The following is a 21,394-nucleotide window of genomic DNA, read 5'->3' as shown; positions in this document are numbered from 1 at the left end:
GTAAGAGTTTTCTTTGTTAGAGGAAAACAACAAACATGCTGTTTCTCAACTGTACTTATGTCTTAGAAGAAATAACAAACTTTGCCAGCATTTTAGTATCTTTATGCGTTATGTTTTATAATTAAAATGAAAATTTTACTTTTGTTGGCAGTCTTCCATATTAAAAGGATGATATAGCATCCTAAGAAAGGATGATGGCCTCAACACTTTTTATTTTGTAGACTTCCTGAGCTTTATAGCCAAATAATGGCAAAATGACTGATTCTTTGTGGTCATGCTTAAGTTACATCACATCTCATAAAGAATGAAATCCAAGACATACTCTAATGGCTCTTTTTTCTGTCCTCTTTCTGTAATTTATTTCTCCACATCTCTTCTATCTATCTTCATATCTCCTGCTCTGTGAGTCAGAAGCTTATGAGAGAAAGTGGACTTGCTTATCAGGGGGAGGATGCACAGCTGGAGGGGGTGAAGGTACAGAGGCGAGATGCACGCACGTCCCGCGGTCCTGCATGCACACGCGATCTGCATGCAGCCAGTGAAAATGGGAAGACAATCACAAAAACTAACACGCATGCAGACATCCTGGATGTGAGCTCAGCTACTGAAAGCATGCATACGCAGGCCCAAGACACACATCCCTCTCTTACTACGTTGGGGGAGTCGTATAGTAAATATGCACCCAATGAGGCAGCACACAGCTCAATCCTGGAACAGAAAACGGAGCACGACACTGTTCAGACAAACGAGGAGACTGTGTCCTTATCCAAGGAAAGTGTTGCAGCACTCCAACGGACTGTGTCAGTGGCTGAGGAGAACATGTTCATGCCAGGGACGACTGTGTCAGAACAGCAGGAGACAGTGTTAGCACCGAAAAAGACTGAATCAGCTCTCGCGAAGACTATCTCAAAACGTAAAAAGACAACAACTGTATCTGAAAAGTCAGAGACAGCTCATGAGAAGACAGAGTCAAAACGTAAAAAGACTGTATCAGTACCTGAAAACACAATAGCAGAGGAACCTGTGCCAGCTGCTGAAAAAGCTGTAACGGTAGACCATGAGTCTGTTAAGGCACCAATGGAGACTTTGCCAGTATGCAAAGAGCCTGCCCCTCTAATTCAAAAGACTGTTTTACCAACAAAAGAAATTTTGTCAGTACAAAAAGACTCTGCGTCAGTACCTGAGGAGACTCAGACATTTGACAGTGCAACCGTACCAATAACTAAAAAGACTGTCAAAGAAAGAAAAGAGACTGTGCCAACAGCTAAGCAGACTAAAAAAGTTATTGATGGAACTGTGAAATCTCCTGAAAAGAAAGTGTCAGAAGAGCAGGAGCCTGCAAAGACTGTGAGGGTGGAGGAGGAGACTGCAGAGACACAAAAAGAGACTGTCGCAGTATTTAAGGCAACTGTCCCAGGGCTTCAGAAGACTGCAGTAGAAACAACAGCCACATTGTCAGGACAGGAAACTACGTCAATATCAAAAACGATTATTCCAGTTCACGAGAAGACTGTGCCAGAAGAGCAGAAGACTGTTAAGGCAGCTAAGGAGACTCTGCCAATTGAAAAAGCGACCCAGGAAACACCTAAAAAGATTGAAAAAGAAAGGAAAAAGAAGGAGACATCAATCCAGGAGAAGGTTGTGTCAGCACCTGGAAAGACTGTTTCAGAAAAGAAAGAGACTGTGTCAATGCCTAAAGAGCCGGAAACAGCTCCTGATGAAACTGTGCCATCTCCTGAAAAGATTGTGACAATACAGCAGGAGTCTCTTGAGACACCCAAGCAGTCTTTGCCAGTATCTAAGGAGACAGTCCGAATGCTTCAGAAGACTGAATTAAAAACAACAGCTACATTGTCAGCACAGGAGGAGCCTGCATCCGCACCAAAAAATATTATTCCAGTTCCTGAGAAGACTGTGCCAGAAGAGCAGAAGATTGCAAAGACATCTAAGGAGACCTTGCCAGTTGACAAGGCAACACAGGAAACACCTAAAAAGATGGAAACAGAAAGGAAAAAGACAGAGACGAAATCAAAGAAGACCGAATCTATCACTGTGACAACTGAGGCATCTCCTGAAAAGACTGTGTCAGAAGAGCAGGAGGCTGTGAAGAAACCAAAGGAGACGTCAATCCAGGAAAAGGTTGTGTCAGCACCAGAAAAAACTGTTTCAGGAAGGAAAGAAATTGTGTCTATACGAACAAAGGCTATAACAGTTCCTGAGGGAACTGTGCCATCTCCTGCAAAGACTGTGAGGGTGGAACAGGAGACTGCAGAGACACATAAAGAGACTGTTGCATTAGTTAAGGAGACTGTCCCAGGGCTTCAGAAGACTGCAGTAGAAACAACAGCCACATTGTCAGGACAGGAAACTATGTCAGTACCAAAAACGATTATTCCAGTTCCCGAGAAGACTGTGCCAGAAGAGCAGAAGACTGTTAAGGCAGCTAAGGAGACTCTGCCAATTGAAAAAGCGACCCAGGAAACACCTAAAAAGATTGAAAAAGAAAGGAAAAAGAAGGAGACATCAATCCAGGAGAAGGTTGTGTCAGCACCTGGAAAGACTGTTTCAGAAAAGAAAGAGACTGTGTCAATGCCTAAAGAGCCTGAAACAGCTCCTGATGGAACTGTGCCATCTCCTGAAAAGATTGTGACAATACAGGAGTCTCTTGAGACACCCAAGCAGTCTTTGCCAGTATCTAAGGAGACAGTCCGAATGCTTCAGAAGACTGAATTAAAAACAACAGCCACATTGTCAGGACAGGAAACTATGTCAGTACCAAAAACGATTATTCCAGTTCCCGAGAAGACTGTGCCAGAAGAGCAGAAGACTGTTAAGGCAGCTAAGGAGACTCTGCCAATTGAAAAAGCGACCCAGGAAACACCTAAAAAGATTGAAAAAGAAAGAAAAAAGAAGGAGACATCAATCCAGGAGAAGGTTGTGTCAGCACCTGGAAAGACTGTTTCAGGAAAGAAAGAGACTGCGTCAATGCCTAAAGAGCCTGAAACAGCTCCTGATGGAACTGTGCCATCTCCTGAAAAGATTGTGAAAATACAGCAGGAGTCTCTTGAGACACCCAAGCAGTCTTTGCCAGTATCTAAGGAGACAGTCCGAATGCTTCAGAAGACTGAATTAAAAACAACAGCTACATTGTCAGCACAGGAGGAGCCTGCATCAGCACCAAAAAGTATTATTCCAGTTCCTGAGAAAACTGTGCCAGAAGAGGAGAAGATTGCAAAGACATCTAAGGAGACCTTGCCAGTTGACAAGGCAACACAGGAAACACCTAAAAAGATGGAAACAGAAAGGAAAAAGACAGAGACGAAATCAAAGAACACCGAATCTATCACTGTGACAACTGAGGCATCTCCTGAAAAGACTGTGTCAGAAGAGCAGGAGGCTGTGAAGAAACCAAAGGAGACGTCAATCCAGGAAAAGGTTGTGTCAGCACCAGAAAAAACTGTTTCAGGAAGAAAAGAAATTGTGTCTATACGAACAAAGGCAATAACAGTTCCTGAGGGAACTGTGCCATCTCCTGCAAAGACTGTGAGGGTGGAGCAGGAGATTGCAGAGACACATAAAGAGACTGTTGCAGTAGTTAAGGAGACTGTCCCAGGGCTTCAGAAGACTGCAGTAGAAACAACAGCCACATTGTCAGGACAGGAAACTATGTCAGTACCAAAAACGATTATTCCAGTTCCCGAGAAGACTGTGCCAGAAGAGCAGAAGACTGTTAAGGCAGCTAAGGAGACTCTGCCAATTGAAAAAGCGACCCAGGAAACACCTAAAAAGATTGAAAAAGAAAGGAAAAAGAAGGAGACATCAATCCAGGAGAAGGTTGTGTCAGCACCTGGAAAGACTGTTTCAGAAAAGAAAGAGACTGTGTCAATGCCTAAAGAGCTGGAAACAGCTCCTGATGGAACTGTGCCATCTCCTGAAAAGATTGTGACAATACAGCAGGAGTCTCTTGAGACACCCAAGCAGTCTTTGCCAGTATCTAAGGAGACAGTCCGAATGCTTCAGAAGACTGAATTAAAAACAACAGCCACATTGTCAGGACAGGAAACTATGTCAGTACCAAAAACGATTATTCCAGTTCCCGAGAAGACTGTGCCAGAAGAGCAGAAGACTGTTAAGGCAGCTAAGGAGACTCTGCCAATTGAAAAAGCGACCCAGGAAACACCTAAAAAGATTGAAAAAGAAAGAAAAAAGAAGGAGACATCAATCCAGGAGAAGGTTGTGTCAGCACCTGGAAAGACTGTTTCAGGAAAGAAAGAGACTGCGTCAATGCCTAAAGAGCCTGAAACAGCTCCTGATGGAACTGTGCCATCTCCTGAAAAGATTGTGAAAATACAGCAGGAGTCTCTTGAGACACCCAAGCAGTCTTTGCCAGTATCTAAGGAGACAGTCCGAATGCTTCAGAAGACTGAATTAAAAACAACAGCTACATTGTCAGCACAGGAGGAGCCTGCATCAGCACCAAAAAGTATTATTCCAGTTCCTGAGAAGACTGTGCCAGAAGAGGAGAAGATTGCAAAGACATCTAAGGAGACCTTGCCAGTTGACAAGTCAACACAGGAAACACCTAAAAAGATGGAAACAGAAAGGAAAAAGACAGAGACGAAATCAAAGAACACCGAATCTATGACTGTGACAACTGAGGCATCTCCTGAAAAGACTGTGTCAGAAGAGCAGGAGGCTGTGAAGAAACCAAAGGAGACGTCAATCCAGGAAAAGGTTGTGTCAGCACCAGAAAAAACTGTTTCAGGAAGAAAAGAAATTGTCTCTATACGAACAAAAGCAATAACAGTTCCTGAGGGAACTGTGCCATCTCCTGCAAAGACTGTGAGGGTGGAGCAGGAGATTGCAGAGACACATAAAGAGACTGTTGCAGTAGTTAAGGAGACTGTCCCAGGGCTTCAGAAGACTGCAGTAGAAACAACAGCCACATTGTCAGGACAGGAAACTATGTCAGTACCAAAAACGATTATTCCAGTTCCCGAGAAGACTGTGCCAGAAGAGCAGAAGACTGTTAAGGCAGCTAAGGAGACTCTGCCAATTGAAAAAGCGACCCAGGAAACACCTAAAAAGATTGAAAAAGAAAGGAAAAAGAAGGAGACATCAATCCAGGAGAAGGTTGTGTCAGCACCTGGAAAGACTGTTTCAGAAAAGAAAGAGACTGTGTCAATGCCTAAAGAGCCGGAAACAGCTCCTGATGGAACTGTGCCATCTCCTGAAAAGATTGTGACAATACAGCAGGAGTCTCTTGAGACACCCAAGCAGTCTTTGCCAGTATCTAAGGAGACAGTCCGAATGCTTCAGAAGACTGAATTAAAAACAACAGCCACATTGTCAGGACAGGAAACTATGTCAGTACCAAAAACGATTATTCCAGTTCCCGAGAAGACTGTGCCAGAAGAGCAGAAGACTGTTAAGGCAGCTAAGGAGACTCTGCCAATTGAAAAAGCGACCCAGGAAACACCTAAAAAGATTGAAAAAGAAAGGAAAAAGAAGGAGACATCAATCCAGGAGAAGGTTGTGTCAGCACCTGGAAAGATTGTTTCAGAAAAGAAAGAGACTGTGTCAATGCCTAAAGAGCCGGAAACAGCTCCTGATGGAACTGTGCCATCTCCTGAAAAGATTGTGACAATACAGCAGGAGTCTCTTGAGACACCCAAGCAGTCTTTGCCAGTATCTAAGGAGACAGTCCGAATGCTTCAGAAGACTGAATTAAAAACAACAGCTACATTGTCAGCACAGGAGGAGCCTGCATCCGCACCAAAAAATATTATTCCAGTTCCTGAGAAGACTGTGCCAGAAGAGCAGAAGATTGCAAAGACATCTAAGGAGACCTTGCCAGTTGACAAGGCAACACAGGAAACACCTAAAAAGATGGAAACAGAAAGGAAAAAGAAAGAGACAAAATCAAAGAAGACCGAATCTATCACTGTGACAACTGAGGCATCTCCTGAAAAGACTGTGTCAGAAGAGCAGGAGGCTGTGAAGAAACCAAAGGAGACGTCAATCCAGGAAAAGGTTGTGTCAGCACCAGAAAAAACTGTTTCAGGAAGGAAAGAAATTGTGTCTATACGAACAAAGGCTATAACAGTTCCTGAGGGAACTGTGCCATCTCCTGCAAAGACTGTGAGGGTGGAACAGGAGACTGCAGAGACACATAAAGAGACTGTTGCATTAGTTAAGGAGACTGTCCCAGGGCTTCAGAAGACTGCAGTAGAAACAACAGCCACATTGTCAGGACAGGAAACTACGTCAGTACCAAAAACGATTATTCCAGTTCATGAGAAGACTGTGCCAGAAGAGCAGAAGACTGTTAAGGCAGCTAAGGAGACTCTGCCAATTGAAAAAGCGACCCAGGAAACACCTAAAAAGATTGAAAAAGAAAGGAAAAAGAAGGAGACATCAATCCAGGAGAAGGTTGTGTCAGCACCTGGAAAGACTGTTTCAGAAAAGAAAGAGACTGTGTCAATGCCTAAAGAGCCGGAAACAGCTCCTGATGGAACTGTGCCATCTCCTGAAAAGATTGTGACAATACAGCAGGAGTCTCTTGAGACACCCAAGCAGTCTTTGCCAGTATCTAAGGAGACAGTCCGAATGCTTCAGAAGACTGAATTAAAAACAACAACCACATTGTCAGGACAGGAAACTATGTCAGTACCAAAAACGATTATTCCAGTTCCCGAGAAGACTGTGCCAGAAGAGCAGAAGACTGTTAAGGCAGCTAAGGAGACTCTGCCAATTGAAAAAGCGACCCAGGAAACACCTAAAAAGATTGAAAAAGAAAGGAAAAAGAAGGAGACATCAATCCAGGAGAAGGTTGTGTCAGCACCTGGAAAGACTGTTTCAGAAAAGAAAGAGACTGTGTCAATGCCTAAAGAGCCTGAAACAGCTCCTGATGGAACTGTGCCATCTCCTGAAAAGATTGTGACAATACAGCAGGAGTCTCTTGAGACACCCAAGCAGTCTTTGCCAGTATCTAAGGAGACAGTCCGAATGCTTCAGAAGACTGAATTAAAAACAACAGCTACATTGTCAGCACAGGAGGAGCCTGCATCCGCACCAAAAAATATTATTCCAGTTCCTGAGAAGACTGTGCCAGAAGAGCAGAAGATTGCAAAGACATCTAAGGAGACCTTGCCACTTGACAAGGCAACACAGGAAACACCTAAAAAGATGGAAACAGAAAGGAAAAAGACAGAGACGAAATCAAAGAAGACCGAATCTATCACTGTGACAACTGAGGCATCTCCTGAAAAGACTGTGTCAGAAGAGCAGGAGGTTGTGAAGAAACCAAAGGAGACGTCAATCCAGGAAAAGGTTGTGTCAGCACCAGAAAAAACTGTTTTAGGAAGGAAAGAAATTGTGTCTATACGAACAAAGGCTATAACAGTTCCTGAGGGAACTGTGCCATCTCCTGCAAAGACTGTGAGGGTGGAAAAGGAGACTGCAGAGACACATAAAGAGACTGTTGCATTAGTTAAGGAGACTGTCCCAGGGCTTCAGAAGACTGCAGTAGAAACAACAGCCACATTGTCAGGACAGGAAACTACGTCAGTACCAAAAACGATTATTCCAGTTCACAAGAAGACTGTGCCAGAAGAGCAGAAGACTGTTAAGGCAGCTAAGGAGACTCTGCCAATTGAAAAAGCGACCCAGGAAACACCTAAAAAGATTGAAAAAGAAAGGAAAAAGAAGGAGACATCAATCCAGGAGAAGGTTGTGTCAGTACCTGGAAAGACTGTTTCAGAAAAGAAAGAGACTGTGTCAATGCCTAAAGAGCCAGAAACAGCTCCTGATGGAACTGTGCCATCTCCTGAAAAGATTGTGACAATACAGCAGGAGTCTCTTGAGACACCCAAGCAGTCTTTGCCAGTATCTAAGCAGACAGTCCGAATGCTTCAGAAGACTGAATTAAAAACAACAGCCACATTGTCAGCACAGGAGGAGCCTGCATCAGCACCAAAAAGTATTATTCCAGTTCCTGAGAAGACTGTGCCAGAAGAGGAGAAGATTGCAAAGACATCTAAGGAGACCTTGCCAGTTGACAAGGCAACACAGGAAACACCTAAAAAGATGGAAACAGAAAGGAAAAAGACAGAGACGAAATCAAAGAAGACCGAATCTATCACTGTGACAACTGAGGCATCTCCTGAAAAGACTGTGTCAGAAGAGCAGGAGGCTGTGAAGAAACCAAAGGAGACGTCAATCCAGGAAAAGGTTGTGTCAGAACCAGAAAAAACTGTTTCAGGAAGGAAAGAAATTGTGTCTATACGAACAAAGGCTATAACAGTTCCTGAGGGAACTGTGCCATCTCCTGCAAAGACTGTGAGGGTGGAGCAGGAGACTGCAGAGACACATAAAGAGACTGTTGCAGTAGTTAAGGAGACTGTCCCAGGGCTTCAGAAGACTGCAGTAGAAACAACAGCCACATTGTCAGGACAGGAAACTACGTCAGTACCAAAAACGATTATTCCAGTTCACGAGAAGACTGTGCCAGAAGAGCAGAAGACTGTTAAGGCAGCTAAGGAGACTCTGCCAATTGAAAAAGCGACCCAGGAAACACCTAAAAAGATTGAAAAAGAAAGGAAAAAGAAGGAGACATCAATCCAGGAGAAGGTTGTGTCAGCACCTGGAAAGACTGTTTCAGAAAAGAAAGAGATTGTGTCAATGCCTAAAGAGCCGGAAACAGCTCCTGATGGAACTGTGCCATCTCCTGAAAAGATTGTGACAATACAGCAGGAGTCTCTTGAGACACCCAAGCAGTCTTTGCCAGTATCTAAGGAGACAGTCCGAATGCTTCAGAAGACTGAATTAAAAACAACAGCTACATTGTCAGCACAGGAGGAGCCTGCATCAGCACCAAAAAGTATTATTCCAGTTCCTGAGAAGACTGTGCCAGAAGAGGAGAAGATTGCAAAGACATCTAAGGAGACCTTGCCAGTTGACAAGGCAACACAGGAAACACCTAAAAAGATGGAAACAGAAAGGAAAAAGACAGAGACGAAATCAAAGAAGACCGAATCTACCACTGTGACAACTGAGGCATCTCCTGAAAAGACTGTGTCAGAAGAGCAGGAGGCTGTGAAGAAACCAAAGGAGACGTCAATCCAGGAAAAGGTTGTGTCAGCACCAGAAAAAACTGTTTCAGGAAGGAAAGAAATTGTGTCTATACGAACAAAGGCTATAACAGTTCCTGAGGGAACTGTGCCATCTCCTGCAAAGACTGTGAGGGTGGAGCAGGAGACTGCAGAGACACATAAAGACACTGTTGCAGTAGTTAAGGAGACTGTCCCTGGGCTTCAGAAGACTGCAGTAGAAACAACAGCCACATTGTCAGGACAGGAAACTACGTCAGTACCAAAAACGATTATTCCAGTTCACGAGAAGACTGTGCCAGAAGAGCAGAAGACTGTTAAGGCAGCTAAGGAGACTCTGCCAATTGAAAAAGCGACCCAGGATGCACCTAAAAAGATTGAAAAAGAAAGTAAAAAGATGGAGACAAAACCTAAGAAGACTGAATCTTTTCCTGAGATGCCTGTGTCATCTCCTGTGTCACGAGAGCAAGGGGCTATGGAGAAACCAAAGGAGACATCAATCCAAGAGAAGGTTGTGCCAGCACCTAGAAAGACTGTTTCAGAAAAGAAAGAGACTGTGTCAACACATAAGGTGCCAGAAACAGCTCCTGGGGAAACTGTGCCAACTCCTATAAAGACTATCTCAGTGGAGCATGATACAAACAAGGATTTATTGTCACTTCAGGATGAACCTGTGCCAAAAACTAAAACGTCTGTGTCAGTACCTGAAGAGACTGTGTCGGGACAGCAGGATTCCGTGAAGGCACATAAGGATGCTGGGTCTTTATCACCGACAACTGTTCCAGAAATTCAAAAGACTGCATCTGTTTTTGAGAAAGCTAAGTTTGCAATGCATGAGACTTTTTCGGCACTGAAAAGAAGTATGTCAGAACCTAAAAAGGCTGTGTCAGAACCTGAAAAAACTATTTCAACTCCTGAGAGGACAGTATCAATACAGCAAATAATTGCTGAGACACCCAAGACATCCCTGTCCTCATCAACTGAGACAGTTCCAGCACTTGAGAAGACTGTATTACAAACTGACGTTCAGAAGGAGAGACCTAAAAAGATTGCTTCAGAAACTGGAAGCACAATGGTAGTACCTGAAGAGACATCAATAACTGAGGAAACGGTGTCAGCTCTTGAAACGACTATAACAGCAGAGCAGGTGACTGTTAAGACACCTACAAAAACTTTGGTAGTATCTAAGGAGCCTGTGCCACTACTTCAGAAGATGGTAGTAGAAACAAGAAACACATTATCAGAAACGAAGGAAACTGTGTCAGCACCTAAAACTACTGTTTCACTGCCCAAAGAGACCGTGTCAGCTCCTGAGAAATCTGTGCAAGAAAAGCATAAAGCTTCTAAGACAACTAAGGAGACTTTACCAGATGGCAGAGCAACTCAGGAAACACATAGAAAGATTGAAAAAGAAAGAAAAAAGACAGAGACAAAATCAAAGAAGACTGAATATATTCCTGTGCCAACTGGGGCATCTCCTGAAAAGACTGTGTCAGAAGAGCAGGAGGCTGTGAAGAAACCAAAGGAGACGTCAATCCAGGAAAAGGTTGTGTCAGCACCAGAAAAAACTGTTTCAGGAAGGAAAGAAATTGTGTCTATACGAACAAAGGCTATAACAGTTCCTGAGGGAACTGTGCCATCTCCTGCAAAGACTGTGAGGGTGGAACAGGAGACTGCAGAGACACATAAAGAGACTGTTGCATTAGTTAAGGAGACTGTCCCAGGGCTTCAGAAGACTGCAGTAGAAACAACAGCCACATTGTCAGGACAGGAAACTATGTCAGTACCAAAAACGATTATTCCAGTTCCCGAGAAGACTGTGCCAGAAGAGCAGAAGACTGTTAAGGCAGCTAAGGAGACTCTGCCAATTGAAAAAGCGACCCAGGAAACACCTAAAAAGATTGAAAAAGAAAGGAAAAAGAAGGAGACATCAATCCAGGAGAAGGTTGTGTCAGCACCTGGAAAGACTGTTTCAGAAAAGAAAGAGACTGTGTCAATGCCTAAAGAGCCGGAAACAGCTCCTGATGAAACTGTGCCATCTCCTGAAAAGATTGTGACAATACAGCAGGAGTCTCTTGAGACACCCAAGCAGTCTTTGCCAGTATCTAAGGAGACAGTCCGAATGCTTCAGAAGACTGAATTAAAAACAACAGCTACATTGTCAGCACAGGAGGAGCCTGCATCCGCACCAAAAAATATTATTCCAGTTCCTGAGAAGACTGTGCCAGAAGAGCAGAAGATTGCAAAGACATCTAAGGAGACCTTGCCAGTTGACAAGGCAACACAGGAAACACCTAAAAAGATGGAAACAGAAAGGAAAAAGACAGAGACAAAATCAAAGAAGACCGAATCTATCACTGTGACAACTGAGGCATCTCCTGAAAAGACTGTGTCAGAAGAGCAGGAGGCTGTGAAGAAACCAAAGGAGACGTCAATCCAGGAAAAGGTTGTGTCAGCACCAGAAAAAACTGTTTCAGGAAGGAAAGAAATTGTGTCTATACGAACAAAGGCTATAACAGTTCCTGAGGGAACTGTGCCATCTCCTGCAAAGACTGTGAGGGTGGAGCAGGAGACTGCAGAGACACATAAAGAGACTGTTGCAGTAATTAAGGAGACTGTCCCAGGGCTTCAGAAGACTGCAGTAGAAACAACAGCCACATTGTCAGGACAGGAAACTACGTCAGTACCAAAAACGATTATTCCAGTTCACGAGAAGACTGTGCCAGAAGAGCAGAAGACTGTTAAGGTAGCTAAGGAGACTCTGCCAATTGAAAAAGCGATCCAGGAAACACCTAAAAAGATTGAAAAAGAAAGGAAAAAGAAGGAGACATCAATCCAGGAGAAGGTTGTGTCAGCACCTGGAAAGACTGTTTCAGAAAAGAAAGAGACTGTGTCAATGCCTAAAGAGCCGGAAACAGCTCCTGATGGAACTGTCCCATCTCCTGAAAAGATTGTGACAATACAGCAGGAGTCTCTTGAGACACCCAAGCAGTCTTTGCCAGTATCTAAGGAGACAGTCCGAATGCTTCAGAAGACTGAATTAAAAACAACAGCTACATTGTCAGCACAGGAGAAGCCTGCATCAGCACCAAAAAGTATTATTCCAGTTCCTGAGAAGACTGTGCCAGAAGAGGAGAAGATTGCAAAGACATCTAAGGAGACCTTGCCAGTTGACAAGGCAACACAGGAAACACCTAAAAAGATGGAAACAGAAAGGAAAAAGACAGAGACGAAATCAAAGAAGACCGAATCTATCACTGTGACAACTGAGGCATCTCCTGAAAAGACTGTGTCAGAAGAGCAGGAGGCTGTGAAGAAACCAAAGGAGACGTCAAATCAGGAAAAGGTTGTGTCAGCACCAGAAAAAACTGTTTCAGGAAGGAAAGAAATTGTGTCTATACGAACAAAGGCTGAAACAGTTCCTGAGGGAACAGTGCCATCTCCTGCAAAGACTATGAGGGTGGAGGAGGAGACTGCAGAGACACATAAAGAGACTGTTGCAGTAGTTAAGGAGACTGTCCCAGGGCTTCTGAAGACTGCAGTAGAAACAACAGCCACATTTTCAGGACAGGAAACTACGTCAGTACCAAAAACGATTATTCCAGTTCACGAGAAGACTGTGCCAGAAGAGCAGAAGACTGTTAAGGCAGCTAAGGAGACTCTGCCAATTGAAAAAGCGATCCAGGAAACACCTAAAAAGATTGAAAAAGAAAGGAAAAAGAAGGAGACATCAATCCAGGAGAAGGTTGTGTCAGCACCTGGAAAGACTGTTTCAGAAAAGAAAGAGACTGTGTCAATGCCTAAAGAGCCGGAAACAGCTCCTGATGGAACTGTCCCATCTCCTGAAAAGATTGTGACAATACAGCAGGAGTCTCTTGAGACACCCAAGCAGTCTTTGCCAGTATCTAAGGAGACAGTCCGAATGCTTCAGAAGACTGAATTAAAAACAACAGCTACATTGTCAGCACAGGAGGAGCCTGCATCAGCACCAAAAAGTATTATTCCAGTTCCTGAGAAGACTGTGCCAGAAGAGGAGAAGATTGCAAAGACATCTAAGGAGACCTTGCCAGTTGACAAGGCAACACAGGAAACACCTAAAAAGATGGAAACAGAAAGGAAAAAGACAGAGACGAAATCAAAGAACACCGAATCTATCACTGTGACAACTGAGGCATCTCCTGAAAAGACTGTGTCAGAAGAGCAGGAGGCTGTGAAGAAACCAAAGGAGACGTCAATCCAGGAAAAGGTTGTGTCAGCACCAGAAAAAACTGTTTTAGGAAGGAAAGAAATTGTGTCTATACGAACAAAGGCTGAAACAGTTCCTGATGGAACTGTGCCATCTCCTGCAAAGACTGTGAGGGTGGAGGAGGAGACTGCAGAGACACATAAAGAGACTGTTGCAGTAGTTAAGGAGACTGTCCCAGGGCTTCAGAAGACTGCAGTAGAAACAACAGCCACATTGTCAGGACAGGAAACTACGTCAGTACCAAAAACGATTATTCCAGTTCACGAGAAGACTGTGCCAGAAGAGCAGAAGACTGTTGAGGCAGCTAAGGAGACTCTGCCAATTGAAAAAGCGACCCAGGATGCACCTAAAAAGATTGAAAAAGAAAGTAAAAAGATGGAGACAAAACCTAAGAAGACTGAATCTTTTCCTGAGATGCCTGTGTCATCTCCTGTGTCACGAGAGCAAGGGGCTATGGAGAAACCAAAGGAGACATCAATCCAAGAGAAGGTTGTGTCAGCACCTAGAAAGACTGTTTCAGAAAAGAAAGAGACTGTGTCAACACATAAGGTGCCAGAAACAGCTCCTGGGGAAACTGTGCCAACTCCTATAAAGACTATCTCAGTGGAGCATGATACAAACAAGGATTTATTGTCACTTCAGGATGAACCTGTGCCAAAAACTAAAACGTCTGTGTCAGTACCTGAAGAGACTGTGTCGGGACAGCAGGATTCCGTGAAGGCACATAAGGATGCTGGGTCTTTATCACCGACAACTGTTCCAGAAATTCAAAAGACTGCATCTGTTTTTGAGAAAGCTAAGTTTGCAATGCATGAGACTTTTTCGGCACTGAAAAGAAGTATGTCAGAACCTAAAAAGGCTGTGTCAGAACCTGAAAAAACTATTTCAACTCCTGAGAGGACAGTATCAATACAGCAAATAATTGCTGAGACACCCAAGACATCCCTGTCCTCATCAACTGAGACAGTTCCAGCACTTGAGAAGACTGTATTACAAACTGACGTTCAGAAGGAGAGACCTAAAAAGATTGCTTCAGAAACTGGAAGCACAATGGTAGTACCTGAAGAGACATCAATAACTGAGGAAACGGTGTCAGCTCTTGAAACGACTATAACAGCAGAGCAGGTGACTGTTAAGACACCTACAAAGACTTTGGTAGTATCTAAGGAGCCTGTGCCACTACTTCAGAAGATGGTAGTAGAAACAAGAAACACATTATCAGAAACGAAGGCAATTGTGTCAGCACCTAAAACTACTGTTTCACTGCCCAAAGAGACCGTGTCAGCTCCTGAGAAATCTGTGCAAGAAAAGCATAAAGCTTCTAAGACAACTAAGGAGACTTTACCAGATGACAGAGCAACTCAGGAAACACATAGAAATATTGAAAAAGAAAGAAAAAAGACAGAGACAAAATCAAAGAAGACTGAATATATTCCTGTGCCAACTGGGGCATCTCCTGAAAAGACTATGTCAGAAGAGCAGGAGGCTGTGAAGAAACCAAAGGAGACATCAATACAGGAAAAGGTTCTGTCAGCACCTGAAAAGACAGTTTCAGGAAGGAAAGAGATTGTGTCAATACGAACAAAAACTGAAACAGTTCTTGAGGGAACTGTGCCATCTCCTGGAAAGACTGTGAAGGTGGAGGAGGAGACTGCAGAGACACATAAAGAGACTGTTGCAGTATTTAAGGAGACTGTCCCAGGGCTTCAGAAGACTGCAGTAGAAACAACAGCCACATTGTCCGGACAGGAAACTACGTCAGTACCAAAAACGATTATTCCAGTTCATGAGAAGACTGTGCGAGAAGAGCAGAAGACTGTTAAGGCAGGTAAGGAGACTTTGCCAATTGAAAAAGCGAACCAGGAAACACCTAAAAAGATTGAAAAAGAAAGGAAAAAGAAGGAGACATCAATCCAGGAGAAGGTTGTGTCAGCACCTGGAAAGACTGTTTCAGAAAAGAAAGAGACTGTGTCAATGCCTAAAGAGCCTGAAACAGCTCCTGGTGGAACTGTGCCATCTCCTGAAAAGATTGTGACAATACAGCAGGAGTTTCTTGAGACACCCAAGCAGTCTTCGCCAGTATCTAAGGAGACATTCCAAATGCTTCAGAAGACTGAATTAAAAACAACAGCTACATTGTCAGCACAGGACAAGCCTGCATCCGCACCAAAAAATATTATTCCAGTTCCTGAGAAGGCTGTGCCAGAAGAGGAGAAGATTGCAAAGACATCTAAGGAGACCTTGCCAGTTGACAAGGCAACACAGGAAACACCTAAAAAGATGGAAACAGAAAGGAAAAAGACAGAGACAAAATCAAAGAAGACCGAATCTATCCCCGTGACAACTGGGACATCTCCTGAAAAGACTGTGTCAGAAGAGCAGGAGGCTGTGAAGAAACCAAAGGAGACGTCAATCCAGGAAAAGGTTGTGTCAGCACCAGAAAAAACTGTTTCAGGAAAGAAAGAAATTGTGTCTATACGAACAAAGGCTGAAACAGTTCCTGAGGGAACTGTGCCATCTCCTGCAAAGACTGTGACGGTGGAGCAGGAGACTGCAGAGACACATAAAGAGACTGTTGCAGTAGTTAAGGAGACTGTCCCAGGGCTTCAGAAGACTGCAGTAGAAACAACAGCCACATTGTCAGGACAGGAAACTACGTCAGTACCAAAAACGATTATTCCAGTTCACAAGAAGACTGTGCCAGAAGAGCAGAAGACTGTTAAGGCAGGTAAGGAGACTTTGCCAATTGAAAAAGCGACCCAGGAAACACCTAAAAAGATTGAAAAAGAAAGGAAAAAGAAGGAGACATCAATCCAGGAGAAGGTTGTGTCAGCACCTGGAAAGACTGTTTCAGAAAAGAAAGAGACTGTGTCAATGCCTAAAGAGCCTGAAACAGCTCCTGGTGGAACTGTGCCATCTCCTGAAAAGATTGTGACAATACAGCAGGAGTTTCTTGAGACACCCAAGCAGTCTTCGCCAGTATCTAAGGAGACATTCCAAATGCTTCAGAAGACTGAATTAAAAACAACAGCTACATTGTCAGCACAGGACAAGCCTGCATCCGCACCAAAAAATATTATTCCAGTTCCTGAGAAGGCTGTGCCAGAAGAGGAGAAGATTGCAAAGACATCTAAGGAGACCTTGCCAGTTGACAAGGCAACACAGGAAACACCTAAAAAGATGGAAACAGAAAGGAAAAAGACAGAGACAAAATCAAAGAAGACCGAATCTATCCCCGTGACAACTGGGACATCTCCTGAAAAGACTGTGTCAGAAGAGCAGGAGGCTGTGAAGAAACCAAAGGAGACGTCAATCCAGGAAAAGGTTGTGTCAGCACCAGAAAAAACTGTTTCAGGAAAGAAAGAAATTGTGTCTATACGAACAAAGGCTGAAACAGTTCCTGAGGGAACTGTGCCATCTCCTGCAAAGACTGTGACGGTGGAGCAGGAGACTGCAGAGACACATAAAGAGACTGTTGCAGTAGTTAAGGAGACTGTCCCAGGGCTTCAGAAGACTGCAGTAGAAACAACAGCCACATTGTCAGGACAGGAAACTACGTCAGTACCAAAAACGATTATTCCAGTTCACAAGAAGACTGTGCCAGAAGAGCAGAAGACTGTTAAGGCAGCTAATGAGACTCTGCCAATTGAAAAAGCGACCCAGGAAACACCTAAAAAGATTGAAAAAGAAAGCAAAAAGAAGGAGACATCAATCCAGGAGAAGGTTGTGTCAGCACCTGGAAAAACTGTTTCAGAAAAGAAAGAGACTGTGTCAATGGCTAAAGAGCCTGAAACAGCTCCTGATGGAACTGTGCCATCTCCTGAAAAGATTGTGACAATACAGCAGGAGTCTCTTGAGACACCCAAGCAGTCTTCGCCAGTATCTAAGGAGACAGTCCGTATGCTTCAGAAGACTGAAATAAAAACAACAGCTACATTGTCAGCACAGGAGGAGCCTGCATCCGCACCAAAAAATATTATTCTAGTTCCTGAGAAGACTGTGCCAGAAGAGGAGAAGATTGCAAAGACATCTAAGGAGACCTTGCCAGGAAGACTGCCATCTTCTGAAAAGACTGTGACCATAGAGCAGGAGTCTGCTGAGCCACCAAAGGCGACTTTGCTAGTATCTAAGGAGACTGCCCCAGTGCTTCAGAAGACTGTATTAGGAACAACAGACACAATATCAGGACAAGACAAGACTGTGTCAGCACCTAAAACAACTGTTTCAGGACCTGAGGAGAGTGTGTCTCCAACGAAAGAGACTGAATCAGTTCCTGAGGCAAGTGTGCCATCTCCTGATAAGACTATCTCAGTGGGGCCGGAGACAACCAAGGAAACCTCGTCTGTTCAGAAGGCCCTAAAGGAAGAGCAGAAGACTGTTCGGGCCCCTAGGGAGAGAGAGACAGTTGAAGAAGTACCTATGCCAACACCTAAAAAGACTGATTCAGAAAGCAAAGAGACTGTGTCAACACTTAAACAGACTGAAACAGTTTCTGTGGGGACTGTGCCATCTCCTGAAGAGATTGTGAGAGTGGAGAAGGAGACTGCTGAGACACCCAAGGAGATTTTGCCAGTATGTAAAGAGAATGTCCCAACACTTCAGAAGACTGCAGTTAAAACAAAAGCCACATTGTCAGCACAGGAGGAGCCTGCATCAGCACCAAAAATTGCTATTCCAGTTCCTGAGAAGACTGTGCCAGGAGAGCGGAAGGTTGCAAAGACATCTAAGGAGACCTTGCCAGGAAGAGTGCCATCTCCTGAAAAGACTGTGACCATAGAGCAGGAGTCTGCTAAGCCACCAAAGGCGACTTTGCTAGTATCTAAGGAGACTGTCCCAGTGTTTCAGAAGACTGTATTAGGAACAACAGACACAATATCAGGACAAGACAAGACTGTGTCAGCACCTAAAACAACTGTTTCAGGACCTGAGGAGAGTGTGTCTCCAACTAAAGAGACTGAATCAGTTCCTGAGGCAAGTGTGCCATCTCCTGATAAGACTATCTCAGTGGGGCCGGAGACAACCAAGGAAACCTCGTCTGTTCAGAAGGCCCTAAAAGAAGAGCAGAAGACTGTTCGGGCCCCTAGGGAGAGAGAGACAGTTGAAGAAGTACCTATGCCAACACCTAAAAAGACTGATTCAGAAAGCAAAGAGACTGTGTCAACACTTAAACAGACTGAAACAGTTTCTGTGGGGACTGTGCCATCTCCTGAAGAGATTGTGACCATAGAGCAGGAGTCTGCTAAGCCACCAAAGGCGACTTTGCTAGTATCTAAGGAGACTGTCCCAGTGCTTCAGAAGACTGTATTAGGAACAACAGACACAATATCAGGACAAGACAAGACTGTGTCAGCACCTAAAACAACTGTTTCAGGACCTGAGGAGAGTGTGTCTCCAACTAAAGAGACTGAATCAGTTCCTGAGGCAAGTGTGCCATCTCCTGATAAGACTATCTCAGTGGGGCCGGAGACAACCAAGGAAACCTTGTCTGTTCAGAAGGCCCTAAAAGAAGAGCAGAAGACTGTTCGGGCCCCTAGGGAGAGAGAGACAGTTGAAGAAGTACCTATGCCAACACCTAAAAAGACTGATTCAGAAAGCAAAGAGACTGTGTCAACACTTAAACAGACTGAAACAGTTTCTGTGGGGACTGTGCCATCTCCTGAAGAGATTGTGAGAGTGGAGAAGGAGACTGCTGAGACACGAAGAGAGACTTTGCCAGTATCTGTCCCAGTGATTCAGAAGACTGCTGTAGAAATAACAACCATATTTTCAGGACAAGACAAGACTGGGTCAGTACCAAAAATGATTCTTCCAACTGAACAAAAAATTGTTCAGTCAACAAAGGAGACATTGCCAATTGGCAAGGCAACCCAGGCAGTACCAAAAAAGATGGAAACAAAAAGGGTAAGGACAGAGACAAAAGAGCAGGAGAAAACTAAGACTGTTCCAGCACTTGAGAAGACAGAATCTTTTCATGAGGCAACAAAGACATCTCCAGATGCATCAGAAGTGCAGGAGGTTGTGATGAAACTGAAAGAGATGTCAATCCAGGAAGAGGTCGTGTCAGCACCTGTAAAGACTGTTTCAGAAAGGAAAGAGACTGTGTCAACACTTAAAAAGACTGAAACAATTCCTGAAGGAGGTGTGCCATCTCCTGAAAAGACAGTGACGGTTGACAAGTGGACTTTTCCAGTATCTAAGGAGGCTGCGTCCTCCTCTAAGAAAACTGTTCCAGAAATTCAGACGTCTGTATCAGCTCTTGTGAGAACTGTGTCATCAGAGCAGATGATTGTTCAGCCAACCAATGAGACTGTGTCAGTACGACAGAATGTTTTGACAGCAGTTACCGAGACTGTCATAACACCTCTTGATACTGTGCTCCCTCTAGAGCCTGTGGGCGTCTCACTAAATATTATGTCTCTACCTACTGATACAATGACAGTACCTATAGCATCTCTGTCGGTACCTGAGCAGATTCGATCATTTCCTCAGGAGGCTGTGTCAGCTCTGCAGACAACTCTGAATGTTCCTCAAGAAACTGTTCCTGTTCCTTCGAAGACAGTGCTTGTTTGTGCTCCACACAGTAAAGCTAAAGTTGTTAAGGTCGCTTCCAGCAAAGAGACTTATCCAACAGAGGATCCTTCCATCCTATTCTGTCCAACAGAGTCCATACAGAATGCCCCCATCTTTCACACACACACTTCCATCCAATATTCTGCAGCCTCAACAGAAATGACCCAGGGTTCAACTCAGCGTGTGCTGGACTTACACAGCGAGTCCCCAGATGCTCAGAGATCTTCTGAAGATACAACTCGCACCTCAGGCCTGGCAAGTGTTCATCTCTAACAAATTAGTTCTCTGAAACTTAGGCACAATATAGTTATTGAGAGAATGTCAGTCTGGACTAGGTTTGCCATCTGTTTAGGATTTTCTGGGATCATTCAGGAAATGTTAAAATGTTCCAGAATCCCAGCCTTGTGTCGCATCCTTTGACATTATTATTCCTTATAAAATGTAGACTGCTTCTAATTTGCATCATTCCAAATAGAATTTTACACAAATAATTTTTGTATAAAAAAAAAAAGTGATTGGTTTGGAATACATCCTCACGCTAGCAACAACTGTTTCAGAAAGGTGCGTTGTGATGACTATGTCAGGTTTACTTTTCACTGTTTGTTAACGGCAGTAAAACTCTTTTAGTTAACTTGACTTGCTTAATCGTAGATAATGTAGAGAGGATGTACATTTATCGATGTCCACTGTTTTTTAATGTCCATGAGTTTAATTACCTTTCTTTACCTGATAAGGCAGCAAAACTATTTTATTTAACTTGACTCATAAAAGCAGATAATGAAGGGAGGATTTCTATATATTGATGCCCATTGTTGTTTTATGTCCATTTGTTCATTTATTTCTATTAACACAGAATAAAATAGTTTCAGGACAAGTCTCAAACAGGACAGCCAAGTGTAGCTGTCGTTTTCTTATTAGGATATTTAATACAATTCATTTAAAATAGTTTTTTGACATTTCTGGATCGTAAAGCCTGAAAGCATTATAAGAAAACTAAAAAAATTTCAACAAAAATGTAATTATCGTTTGATTTAGAGTTGTACTAAATGGTTCATACACAAAGAGGGGCCTTTTTTCTATATGAACCATTGACTCAATAAGACAGGTCATGTGCTTGCTTAGGCTATGTAAACTATTTAGGTAGCTACTTACAATAATACAATAAGTAAATAATAAGATTTATACAAAATAGAAGAAGCATCAAAATCATAATTTTCAAATGTGCTGTTAATGTAGAATTTCACTGTCAAATGGCCAACGTTTCATCCACAAATCATTTATTTTTAGTCATTGATCATACATCCAGGATTTTAACTGGACTGAGGTGCTAACCCTAGTTAATAGTAGCGATGGAGGTTAGTGGAGAGTCTGAAGGAAAGGTAAATATGTTTGTTGCTCTAAACAAAAATAGTTGGTTTTGAGTAACAAATATATAACAGCTACTCAAAAATGTTATTAAACTAATTTT

At 43.4% G+C, this 21,394-nt stretch overlaps 1 protein-coding gene across 6 annotated transcripts in view; it reads left to right on the top strand.

Moving 5' to 3' along the window:
* The window catches only part of LOC118229636 (mucin-16-like), a 90,476-nt gene that overhangs the window by 23,130 nt on the left and 45,952 nt on the right, over positions 1-21,394 (top strand). For 3 of the 6 annotated variants that reach the window (XM_035421767.1, XM_035421768.1, XM_035421766.1), the window contains exon 24: positions 412-20,181. In XM_035421767.1, the coding sequence (XP_035277658.1) occupies positions 412-20,181 (19,770 nt within the window). The remainder of the gene's footprint in view (positions 1-411; positions 20,182-21,394) is intronic. The other 3 variants (XM_035421769.1, XM_035421770.1, XM_035421771.1) reach the window with 3 other exon arrangements.

This window comes from Anguilla anguilla, chromosome 6 (genome assembly GCF_013347855.1).
Source record: "Anguilla anguilla isolate fAngAng1 chromosome 6, fAngAng1.pri, whole genome shotgun sequence".
NCBI lineage: Eukaryota > Metazoa > Chordata > Actinopteri > Anguilliformes > Anguillidae > Anguilla > Anguilla anguilla.
This window is presented reverse-complemented; position numbering and strand designations above follow the sequence as displayed.